This window comes from Danio aesculapii, chromosome 20 (genome assembly GCF_903798145.1).
Source record: "Danio aesculapii chromosome 20, fDanAes4.1, whole genome shotgun sequence".
In the NCBI taxonomy this organism is placed as follows: Eukaryota; Metazoa; Chordata; class Actinopteri; order Cypriniformes; family Danionidae; genus Danio; species Danio aesculapii.
This window is the reverse complement of record NC_079454.1, coordinates 44,933,258-44,946,465: the sequence shown is the minus strand read 5'-3', so window position 1 is coordinate 44,946,465 and position 13,208 is coordinate 44,933,258. Positions and strand designations below refer to the sequence as shown.

Here is a 13,208-nt window from a genome sequence, read left to right as displayed (position 1 = left end):
GATATCCTCATGAACAAGGTATACATGCTGTAAAAAATTATGCACCAGTGTTGCTTTTTCATGGCTGATTTTTAAGCACATGGGATAGAGTTGTATCCTATTGCATTTTGGTAATTTTATGTTCAAGCACGAGACAAAATAATTAAATATGAATGAAACAAGGTACGTACTTTATCGTTTGCTGAACAATCTGCAGTTAACAATCAGGGCGCTAAAATATGTAAAATTGAAGTGCTATAGCTTTATTAAAATGTGACTGCTGAGTGTGCGCCTTGGAAGCAAAGCCAATAGACTTTAGGTGCAAGTCATTTTCAATGGAGGCGGCCAACTTGCACGATGCACACACACTCGCATTTTCCAGGTACACCTAGTTGAAAAACATTTGAACTTTCCTGAGTGCTGCGAGTGCTTCATACATCTGCTTCACACTTTGTATGAAATATACACATTTCAGTAACGGTAGACTAAATTTTTTTTGTTCACAGAGTTTGAGGGTTGCTGTATCATTATTATTTACACCTTAAAGTTTGATTTGATTGTTCAGTGTTTACACTTTACCATTGCACACACTTTGTAACATTTTATTTATTAAGTTTAAGAGTCTCTTTAACACTTATGTTTATTATATGACATGAGACGAGATATTTTTGTTTTAATAATTTTTTTGACTATTAAAACTGTTTGCCTTTTAGTAATTGTTGGGTTTTCTTGATGGCATTAGCCTGTTCAATGAGAGTCAGGAGAGGTTTTCTTCCATGCAAAAGTATTAGCAATTTAATGAATACAATTGAATAATTCGATAGATACAGAGCTGTTGGAGGTTTCTCTCACGTATGCTCAGGCCATCTTCAACAACAACTCTTTCCCTCGCACCACTTTTATACTCAGAAGTAAAAAACTACTTTTCTAGGAATTAGCCGGGTGTGGTCCCTTTACGTTTTGTATTATCTGGCCTTGGCACCACAGACCTTGGCCCCTCTTGACGTACATGCATAAACATGACACAGCTATATAACACACATGGGCATAACACAGCTACATTCATAGAAAGATGTAAGAGAGCCACAATTAATAACAAATAAATTTCCAACATAATGTTGGTAAATTAAAATAAACTGGTTAAATAAAACAAAACATCCTAATATTCCTAAATGGATTGTTAAAAAGTATTCAATAACAATCGATATCGAATGATATTGTGATAATTTTTTTTGCAATATAGCCAGCCCTACGTGATCTATATGTTACACTTAAAAAATGACATTTGCCGTTTGTTTCAACTAATTTAAGTTGAGCTGCAACCACAATTCTTGTTTTTTTTGGGGGGGACAACCAGGGCTGGGTGAATAATCGAAATCGACATTCAGAACCTATAATCAATGCAATCTTCCCAGGTTGGTTTTAAAAAAAAAAGAAAAGTAAATTATTTTTCCTACCGTGTATGGAGTCATGTGACCCCGCTCTATTAAGACTGATTTACAGTATACTTCTGCATTGAGAGCACGCGCATGGTCCGGCGCAACCTTCGCGCAATCGCATACACTTGCACCTCTCAAAAATTTACCTACCCATAGCGACGACACGTAGCGCAAGCTCTGTGATTGGTCAGTTTGATAGTGTTGACGCGTGGGTGGCGTGGAGAGCCGCGGGACAGCAGAGAGCCCTTCGTTGGAGCGAGTGTTTACAAATGTGGAGATTTGTTTACAGAAGATGCAAGAAATGCAATGTTTAAATTATTATTTACAGGGCATAAAAAGAGTTATTTTATTTAGAAGAGATACTGCTTATTTTCAATTTTTAATATGAAAAGCACAAAAAACTAAATTTGTTTTGTAAAAGTGCAAGTTATTTATTTTCACTTTTTATAAGAAAAAAGTGACTGTTTTATGCAATGTGTTTTAATTTAAGTTCAACATTGATGTTCAAGCAATACACCCTTCATTCAAAAATCTCTGACTTTTACAAGGTGCATAGTTTTGTATTTTATCATACATTTGCTCGCACATGCAAGTTAAAAAGTAAGATATAATATGTGTAGTCTTTCATGGTCATCGATTAACAGGTGCAGGAATGCAAACCTGTTATTTATTTAGTATCACAAATGTCATTGAGAACCACAAAATATCCATATAAACATTGAAAACAAAAGTTTGATTAATAAATTAATGTAATTGAAGTTATTATATAACTTTGGTTCATGGAGGCATATTATCAAACATAAGCCAAAAACACATTTAATGTGTCAGATTCCAGATTTTAAAATCTCACAAATGGAAAGTTTATGTATTCAGCTTTCAGACAATGTATAAATCGCAATTTATTAGAACAAAGGTGACTCATGACTGATTTTGTTGTCCAGAATCACAAATGATGCTACACAAAAATAATGGACAGAATGAAAACAATGATTCACTTTCTGCCTGCCTGTATGTGGCACTAATACAACAGTAGCAATGAACATTAATTCCTTGGTTAGCGTTACAAAAGCTGCACTGTGCTTTTGAATAGTTTTTAATATAACTTTTTATGAGGATAGTCAATTCCCTGCATAAATGGAGAGAAATTATAATATTCACAATTTACAATATTCAAGTTTAACGTATATCAAACTGTGGCTGCAGATTTATGTTTTTGCAAGGTTTTTTGTTTTTGTTTAATACAACCAAATTATCCACACATAAAATGAAATCAACCAATGGGAGAGTATACTAAATGAATTCATTATGTTTCTCATAGATGTTAGTTTTTTTCTTTTCACAGATGAGATGCTACATTTAAGCTATAATGAAAACTGCCCAATCTTGTTGATCTTATGCGTTTGTATGATCTTTTATTTAATGCCGAACATTACAGTCACAGTAGTGTGAAATGAATGATCAGTATTATTAATGGTCTCAGAAAGCTGATGTGATACTTGGATTTTTCAATTACTGGCTTTAAATTACTTTTCCTGAATTGGGGAATGGAACCAATGAGGCAGCTTTGTGTGTTATTATCTACAGGTAGTCAATGGCTATGTTTCCGTCCAAAAATGCGAATTAACTTTAATGAGCAAAACTGGAATATCGCATAAAAATCTGTGAATAAAGCAGCGTTTCCATCCAATGAGTCAAAGAGAACAAAATCGTCACTTCCTTACTAACTTCCAAAGATCAACAGAATTTGCTGCAGTAGGAGAAGCTGCGTGAATCTTTTTTTTAATAAAGTACTTGCGACTAAAGCCTAGTTCATGCTACAGGATTTTAAGCCTGATTTTTTGCCCGATTTGCAAGTTAACGCACGGCGCTCGCCAGTCTTTGTGTGAACTACTGAACAACACATCAAAGAGGCTCGCTGAAGCATAGCTGACACCTCGCAGATGGAAATCCAATATCTAGCATGCCGAATATTCCAGAGCAGTCGGCGACTCGACCCCAAGTGCGGTCAGATGTAGTGATGAGCTGTAGCCAATGAGAGAGCATATCAGCAAAAACTGAATTCCTGTGTGCTCAGTTTCCCAACGGAAACGTCCGTGATTTTTCCAAATGCGCTCGCTTCGTTCTGTGTTAACACGGACACTACAGTAGGCTATATTAACAGGTGAACTAGAATTCTGTAACTTTTAGAATTGCCATACTGCGCATTCTTACCGTTCTCATCTAAAACGTCATATTGTCACGTCATGTTTACATTCAAAGCTTCTATTGAGATATTAAAATTAAGCTCTGAATGTCTGTCATCATATTTGATGACACCATTACACTAAAAATATTATCTTTTTTGGTAATACAGCCTATAAATATGTAGTTAAGATACTAGAACACACAAAGGTCTGGGGCTCACTTTCATTTTCACTTTCAAACATTTCACGGCACAGAATATGCTGTTTTGAAAGATATATCTGAAGTAAATTTATGTTTTTGCTATCAGAAAGTTATGTTTATGCTAGCAGGAAGTTGCTGGGCAAAAAATGCTTGCATATTTAAAGTCACAGCGAAAAGTAGCAGACATGCATGCAGTCATTTTGACCAATATGGTAATTAAAGGTAGAAATGCTCAGTTCTGTTTTGTAATTTAAAAGATATGAGAACAGCACAGTGATCTGCCAATGTTTAAAATCCTGTAGTGTGAACTAGGCTTAAGGATGGGTACTGAAACTCTGTACTTTATCTGTATCGGTGCCACATTATAAAAGACCGAAGTATCGATAAGCTCTGACGTTAAAGGTTTTGCTATCGGTACTGGAGAATTATTGCTGAATAAACGTTACAGTAGCTTAATGTAACTGACCAATCTTTTCTAATTTGCGATGTTTGATATTCGTCTGCACAGTTGGCAATCTCACATGAGAAATGCTCGTGTTTCAGGTGAGCGCGTCAAGTATAAAACCCTTCACAGTTATCGGCTGTGAGTGCGCACACACGTAGCTCGCGACACAAACTTGTGCGCACACAGCTCATAAGCTTGCGGAGTGAACCAAATTGTATTTCTCGAATGGACAGCGACAGTGCCTGTTGCAACAAACGCAACAAGTTGTTTTCTTGTATAAGCGGAAACGCAAGCAATCTGGCCAAGTGAAAATATCTTTCAAAAGTGTATTAACTGCAATGAAAGTAATGAAAAGTTTTTGACTACCTAGCTACTAACGATAACATTACATCATCCACATCGTTATGCCTGCAGTCAATCTCCTAAATTAGTATAATATTAATAGTTAAACAAACACACACATTCGGTTGCAATGAAAACAGTATTTTTCTGCAATAGCCTAAATAAATCTTAAGTAAAATGCTTTTACATCAGCTGTATTTACAAATATAGCCTATGAATAGCCTAATTATAAACTATGCTTAAGAAATTATAAAAAACAGCTTATTTTTACATTGCAAGATGCTCCAAAACTGTTTTAAAACACTGTTAACTCATTTATGTTAATGCGTTAATAAAAATCATGAACATTCTCATTCAACTGCAGGGAGCACAATAAACCAAGAAAGATCCTGACTTCTGTCAGAAAAGGCAGACATGTTGAATTTTCATATGAGTCGTTTTCCTTCAAACTATTGTACATTCTTTCACAGGAATTTAAATTTTTTTTATTATTACTTTTTTTTTTTTACAGTTATTGGTTTCTTCTTTTTTTGTTTGTTATTTTTTTTTACATTTAAAAACTTAATAGTAAAATAAAGTGTTGTTAATTCTGTTCAATTTTTTTTCCATAAAAACACCACAAAAGTACCTTTTGCATCTTTTCTTATTGAATAAAAAGTTCATCTCAGTTATGCAATTATTCTTATTATTTTTTTTTTAATGCGCATATCCAAAATTCATACAAAAATAGGTGGATGGAAACGTAGCTAATGTACTAGACTCCAATCACAATTATTCCAAAATTTATTTGCTGTATAAATAATTAAAGGGGACCTATTATGCAAAAATCACTTGTATAAGGTTTTATAAGGTTTAAACACAGTTTTGTTGCAACAGTCTGTTATAATATAGCCAGCTTCTAATGGTAAAAAAATATATATTTTTATAGTCACACTATATAATTTTAATATAATAGCTATAATCACACTATAATTTTAGTGTAATTATGATAATTGTATAATCCTTTCTTTTTTCAAGCAAAACCATGTGCAGAGGGTGAACTCTTAGATAACTCTTGTACAGTAAATACCACAGTTTCACTTGGCTACAGATGTAGACGTTTAAAGTCATAATGTATATATTGTGTTGATATGTATTGTGACTCAGCCTTCCGGAGGGCATAGCAGGAGCGCATTCAATGACCTTATTCCTTTGCCCTTCAAATGAGATAAAAGAACATTTTCTTTAGCTCTAAATGATCTAATACACTAATTTTTTTCTTGGTATGATTTTTTCCCCATGGGAACTGGAGGTATTATACTTTAAATGTTATAAATATTATTATGTAAACTTTTGGGTGGCACAGTGGTTCGCACTGTTAGCAAGGTTGCTGGTTCGAGTCCTGGCTGGACCAGTTGGCATTACTGTGTGGAGTTTGCATGTTCTCCCTGTGTTAACATGGGGGGTCCACCGGGTGCTCCAGATTCTCACAGTCCAAAGACAAGCACTATAGGTGAATTGAATAAACTAAACTGGCTGTAGTGTATGTGTGTGTGTGTGTGTGTGTGTGAGAATGAGTGTGTATGGGTGTTTCCCAGTACTGGTTTGCAGCTGGAAGGTCATCTGCTGCGTAAAAACATATGCTGGAATAGTTGGCAGTTCTTTCCACTGTGGCGACCTCTAAAATTAATGAAATCTTTTCTCCCCATGTTTGCACAATAGTACAATAGACTGTAAAAAGTGATTAGTTACTTCAGTGTAAAAAGTGAGTAAACCAATTTTAACATTAAACTGTTAAGTTGACTTTATTGTATTTTTTTAATGAGGAAGTCTCCTTGAGATTTAAAATCTCTTTTACAGGAGAGACCTGACCAAGGTAACAGCAAAACAATACAGTAAAACTATTTCTAAATACAGGAACACCACATAACATTTCATCAATTCTCTCAACAAAAACAATCACATGCTTCCTATACCACTCTCTTCATAATGCCTTTAAATTCACCAAAAACACAGTGTTATCCAGTTGTAAATCTCTTAGCAATTTATTCCATGCCCAAGGTGCACAATAAAAAAACACCATTTTACCCAGCTCTTTACAAACTCGAGGCATATTAAAAAGCAAACACTTGGACGAGCGCAGCTGGTAATTGCCAGAACTAAGACGAAAGGTGCGTTCGATCTCATGCAGTGCTGCGCAGATCTATTGAAATCTGTCTTAAAACAGTGCATGCTGGTAAGAAATTTTGTCCGGATTGACGTTGCGCGGATGCCACGTGACTGTCACATGTGGCATCAAAGTACAGCGACAGCGCTCCGATATCAGACGACTGATTCAGCCAGTGCAGTATCTGAAGAGCGACTGCACAAACTCTGATGACGCCACCGAAATTACATGATAGGCTGAGTTCACCGCATGTCAACAACCATGTGTGATTCGGGTTTATTATTGGACAAATTCCGATTCACAAATTTCAAAACAATCAATTAACATTTTATACCAACGCTATCTTACACATCATGCTTATTAAAAGACTACAAATATTTTACTGCAGTAATCATGTTTTGTTAAATAATCTGATTATAAAGGCTAGCTTGTTTGCACAGGTTTATTCTAAATTTTTTTTATACAGATTATTTACTGCATTCAGCTCCATGAACAATTTAAATGATGTATTTTAGTAAATAACCTAGAAATAAACACAAATAAGTCTTACAGACTTGTAATAAAATAATTATCATCATTGATCCTGAAACCCTAAAGCTTTCTTAACAAATTAAGTTAAAGAACTACTTTATTAAATAATTATAAAATGACTTTTATGATTATGAAAAAAAATTAAAAAAATAATAATAATAATTAAAAAAATAAAAAATAAATAAATAAATATATATATATTTATATATATATATATATATATATATATATATATATATATATATATATATATATATATATATATATATATATATATATATATATATATATATATATATATATTTATATATTTATATTTATATATTTATATTTATATATATATATATTTATATTTATATATATATTTATATTTATATATATATTTATATATATATATTTATATATATATATATATATATATATATATATATATATTATTATTATTTTTTTATTTATTTATTTATTTATTTATTTATTTATTTATTTTTTCCCCTGTCTAGCTGTTTATACCTGGTCTTTCTGGGAAACTTCTACTTAAAGTGTAGCTCTCTTATTTTGGGAATGTCCTTTTGTTCAATCTTTTTGGATTAAAGTACTTTTTTGAAAATGCTTTCATTATCCAAAATAATCTTAATCATCGTTTAAGACTTAATCAAACACTTTGTTTTGGGTGTTACATTAATATATATTGGAAAGTTTTATATCTATAAATGTAAACCTCTTTTTTAGCATAATCTAACAAGAAGTATTCGCCTACAGTGATGTTGAAACTCCTAGAATTTGTGCTTATTTGTTTGGATTTAATAGGCCTGTTAGTTTTTATGTTTATTACCCTCTCGTTTCCCCCTCTCTCATGCGTTTGTTATATATTTAATTCATAATTCCCTTATTGCTTAAAAATTAACAATAGTTTGTAGAGACTGTATTCTGTTTTATCTGTAAATCTTTTGTTGTTATAAATAAAAAAAAAAAAGATGATGCCATGTGATCGGTCATCATGACTGCCGCAACTTTGAACCCCGACGTGTCGCATGTCCTGCTTGACGGCTCTGTTTTCAACTCTGCCTGCGCTCGGCTAATCTCGTTGATCGCCGGCTGCAGCTGTGCTTCATGTCGAACGCACCTAAAGACTTAGCCCCTCCCCTTACCTGTACCCCTACTTTTGCGCATTCACGTGTAGGGGTCTGGGTTTCCCAGTTGTCTTTAGCTTTAAGGCATAGGGCTTAGGGTAAGAGCTGGATAGCCTTTGAAACAGATTTTCTAGGACCACACTAGAAACCAAGGGTATGAAAATTTCCCCAAATAGACCAGCTACAATGACAAAATAGCTGCATACACGAGTCTGGAGATGCACAAATTTAGTATTGTGTTTGGCATAATTAAGAATTTTTGCTACAAACAGGCATATGGTTTAATACATTCATAAGGTACACGGGGTCATGCTAACGTGTTTTAGGGTCACGCTTTAAAAAACACAATAAAAAAAATGCTAAATTTTGCTATCCATAATAATAACTCTAGTATAGCAGTCCCACAACATACTTTCACAGCTGTCACTTGAATACCCTTTTAGAAAAGTCTAGTATGAATGAGCTTTTTACAGTGTCTGCTATAATGGTACTGTTGTTTTCGTGTGTTTAGATGAATATGGCCACGGTGTAAATACACAGTACAGTTACAACTTATTGCCACATTATATCATTATGATAACATGATTTTGTTGCAATCTGTCATTTCCTCAAAAAAAATATAGAATTGGGATTGGGCCTTAAGTTAGTAGTAGTAGAAGACTTAAGAATGTAGTTCATTTACGTAACTAACTTATAAACCTTAACATATAAAGTTTATTAAATTATTTTATCTTAAATTACTTAAAGTCATAGTGTTAACTCTGGCAATTAATTGCTTTAAAAGCTACTTATAGAGTTTATAGAGGCCCATTTTGGCATTTTTTTAGTGGTAAATAGTATATATTTATGTCTAGGACAGAAATGCATTTGATGTACAGTAGAGTTTACGGAGGCCCATTTTGGGATTTCTGCTGTGGAGAATTGTTTTGTTGAAAAGTGCATAAATGGCCCTATTTATATCTGTACTGATAAAAACAGATGCTAAAGAGCTGGTGACAGAGAATGTACGTCAAGAGGAGAAGCACATCCATTAGAGCATGTGCAGACTGTATTGGTATGCAGAGGTCTGTTTAGTGCATCTATCTTATACAAGAGATTAATTAACTCCATTGCGCAGTGGCTTTCAGCACCTGCTACGTAGTTAATTGCCTGGGAATTTCACCTATGAATGTAACTCATCTTGTCTGCAAAAACCCATTAATGGATAAAAATAGACTGGTTTCCATGGATCTTTGTTATTTCTCTCTGTACATCGCTGCTAATAATATTTAATGTCAGAATGTAGCAGTGACGTAATCTCCTGCTTGATTTAATGTCATGGTTCTGGATTGTCTGAATGAGACCTGGAAGTTAGTAGTTGGTTTGTATGCTAGCAGAACTGGCTTGATCATCTCATATGTGTAGTTCACCTAAAAATGAAAATTGATTGCTGCTTTACAATATGTTCTATTTAAATGACTAGGTAAAAGACAACAATTTTATGTATGTGTATATATATATATATATATATATATATATATATATATATATATATATATATATATATATATATATATATATATATATATATATATATATATATATATATATATATATATATATATATATATATATATATATATATATATATATATATATATATATATATATATATATAGATAGATAGATAGATAGATAGATAGATAGATAGATAGATAGATAGATAGATAGATAGATAGATAGATAGATAGATAGATAGATAGATAGATAGATAGATAGATAGATAGATAGATAGATAGATAGATAGATAGATAGATAGATAGATAGATAGATAGATAGATAGATAGATAGATAGATAGATAGATAGATAGATAGATAGATAGATAGATAGATAGATAGATAGATAGATAGATAGATAGATAGATAGATAGATAGATAGATAGATAGATAGATAGATAGATAGATAGATAGATAGATAGATAGATAGATAGATAGATAGATAGATAGATAGATAGATAGATAGATAGATAGATAGATAGATAGATAGATAGATAGATAGATAGATAGATAGATTGATTGATTATTATTTTTTATTTTTTTTATTATTTTTTTTTTTTAAACATTTATAATATTTTGTAGCAGTAAACATGTCAGGTTAAATAATTTAAATAAAACATAGATTTCTCTACAACCTAAAAAGGCATCTTTGGAGATCTTTCTTTTCTATGGATATAAAGTAAGCCTCTGCACTATTCAGGTCTATACAGTAGCCACCTGGCTCGAGAAACCCATTCTTAAAGACTTACTATTTGGGTAGCACACTTAATTTGAATGCCTTCGACAGAATTTAAATGAGCCATTTTAATGTAGATTAATCCAGATTAAAAAATAATCTATGCCCACCTATAATAGAAGAATTCAGGTAAATTGGTTCGATTCAAGATTCTGATGGTATGATAATCTTAGATAAAAATGTCACGGTTTCACGGTGTCAAGGTATTTTGATTAAAACTTTGGCAGTTTTAAAACCTTGACTTTTCTAAACCGCGGTAAACCTTGAAACCGGTTATTATCCCATGCCTAGTCAACACCTGATTGTAGTTATGATTTGGTACAAAAGCTGCATCTAAGAAAGGGTCTAGACCTTTAGGAAAAAGGATGGGCTGAGGATCACCAGTTTGCCAACAAATATGTGAGAGAATTATTGAAATGTTTTGGGGTTGTAAATGTAAATATCAAGAAAAGCCTATGAGTTTAAGGACTTAACATTTTGACATTACTAGTTGTTGTTTGCATTTTGTTTAATATTGCCACCAAAGTAGTCAATGATTGTTTCAACTTCGACAAAAATAGATGGCAATCCTTATAATTATAGCCATTTTATCAAGCCAGACAGTGAGTCATGGAGTTTTCTGTGATTTGCTATTGCATGCCTCCTCTTGGACAAGGGAAGTGCTGGTGTCTTGTGATAACAGAAGTATCAAACTGTGTAAAGCAAAAGAGACGTGACGTGTGTGCCAATCTCTTGCATATAAAACCGTCATACAATACAGAATTTAAGTGCACAGTCAAATGCAACGACAACTGCAAGAATAATAAAGGTACGTTTAGTGTAAATGATTACATTTCTCATAGAAGGCTCTAAAATAAATGCATTTATCAAAGTGGATCCAACAGAATCCATATTTTACAACCACACGGAGAAAGGCTATGAAACTTCTTAACACACTCTGCCTTAATGCATTATCATGCATTCCTAGCTATATTTCTTAGGGTTGTCATCAAGGCATAAAATGTAAAAGTATGAAAATGTGCACTTGCCTATCACCAGCAAGAACGTCCCCGCACTGTAATCAACAGCAGGAGACAGTTTAGAGGAGTATCGATCCATTCCAGCTTCTCAGTCTGAATTGTCTGCGAATGTCATCCTGGTGCTTTCAATTTCACCTCCACTTCCACGAAAAAAAAATAACACTCCAATTTGACATCCTGTAATCATAATCATTAGCACCGTGCACAATAATTTTTTCCCCACCTTTTTCATTTCAGTAATCCCTCTTCACACATAGAATGGAAGACCTACAGGAATGCATTCACCCGTGTGCTGACTTGAGCTTGCATCGGAATTGTAGAGAGACATCCTGTTGATTAGGATTACAACTGCCACCGGTGTGACAACGTGACAGTTCAGCATTCAAACGATCGTCCTCGTAACATAAAGCACCTGGTAGATTCCCGGAGCTCTGCTTTTAGCAATCAAATAATGTTGCAAACTTATCTTGCCCTGTTGCATATTGCAGAAGATATGAAACTCAATGTCATGCGAGTGCATTTAACACTAAATATTGCATTAGGGGGCTAGAAATCTAATGTTGACTTCTGCTTGCATAAAATAGTCAAGCGTGCTGAGTTCTAATAACAGAAAGCTGTTCCCACAGTCTATTTGATGAGATATTCATACTGAATTCATAATTGATTCGCAGCTCACCGCCATTTGCATTTTTCATTATTAAAATCTGGAGTTTCTCATAAAATGAAGTATGATTCTGGAAGGCATCATACTGTATGATTGTTAAACACAAAGCATCTACATGTGCTAACCTACAATAGATCAGGTAATGAAGGGGTTAGTTCACACAAAAATGAAAATTCTGTTATTAATTATTCACCCTCATGGACATTTACTTAAAAGAGACGTTGCTTCAAAATGTCAATATTGCAGCAGCATTTTAAACTGTTAAACATATATTTTGCCCTGTTTTATGCAAATAGTGTCAGACAGCAGTTACGAGAGACTTAAAAGGATTTTAACAGTGCTAGAATTTGTTTCCGAATTAAGTCTATAAAAGGTACTGTAAGTTTTTGACTCTTCTAAAGCATTAAAATACCAAAATATGTTTGCAGATATTTAAGGTTTATAATCAAATTATATAGTGAACCTCTTTAACATTATTAAAAGTACATGCTGAATCACTAATATGTTTTGGCTTGCACTGAAGTTCCATTTCAAACTGTTTATTTTATTTTCAAGATCTGAGGTGAACTCAGTAGTATGGCAATAAATGTCATGTCAAATGGCATTCAAACTCATATTATTACCATTTAACATTGAATAAAACACGAGGTGTACCTGAGGTGGTCATAATTTATCCTGCTGTTCACCTGTGAGAAATAGAAGCCATTTCTAAATGATCAATTTCAGGTGTTGGTTAGAACAAAAACTCGTGTTAATATAGAAATATTCCTTTATTCAAGTGCTGTTGCTTTTATTTAGAACACGACTTAAATCAGCCTTAAAGCAGCCTTTAGGCTCGACCGTCCGGCACACTGCT

At 33.2% G+C, this 13,208-nt stretch overlaps 1 protein-coding gene across 1 annotated transcript in view; it reads right to left on the bottom strand.

Moving 5' to 3' along the window:
* Positions 1 to 11,767, bottom strand: part of opn8a (opsin 8, group member a) — a 31,940-nt gene extending 20,173 nt beyond the window's left edge. Inside the window, exon 1 of the mRNA XM_056445584.1 lies at positions 11,698 to 11,767. Coding sequence (XP_056301559.1) covers positions 11,698 to 11,767 — 70 coding nt within the window. The remainder of the gene's footprint in view (positions 1 to 11,697) is intronic.
* Between the last annotated feature and the right edge of the window lie 1,441 nt (positions 11,768 to 13,208).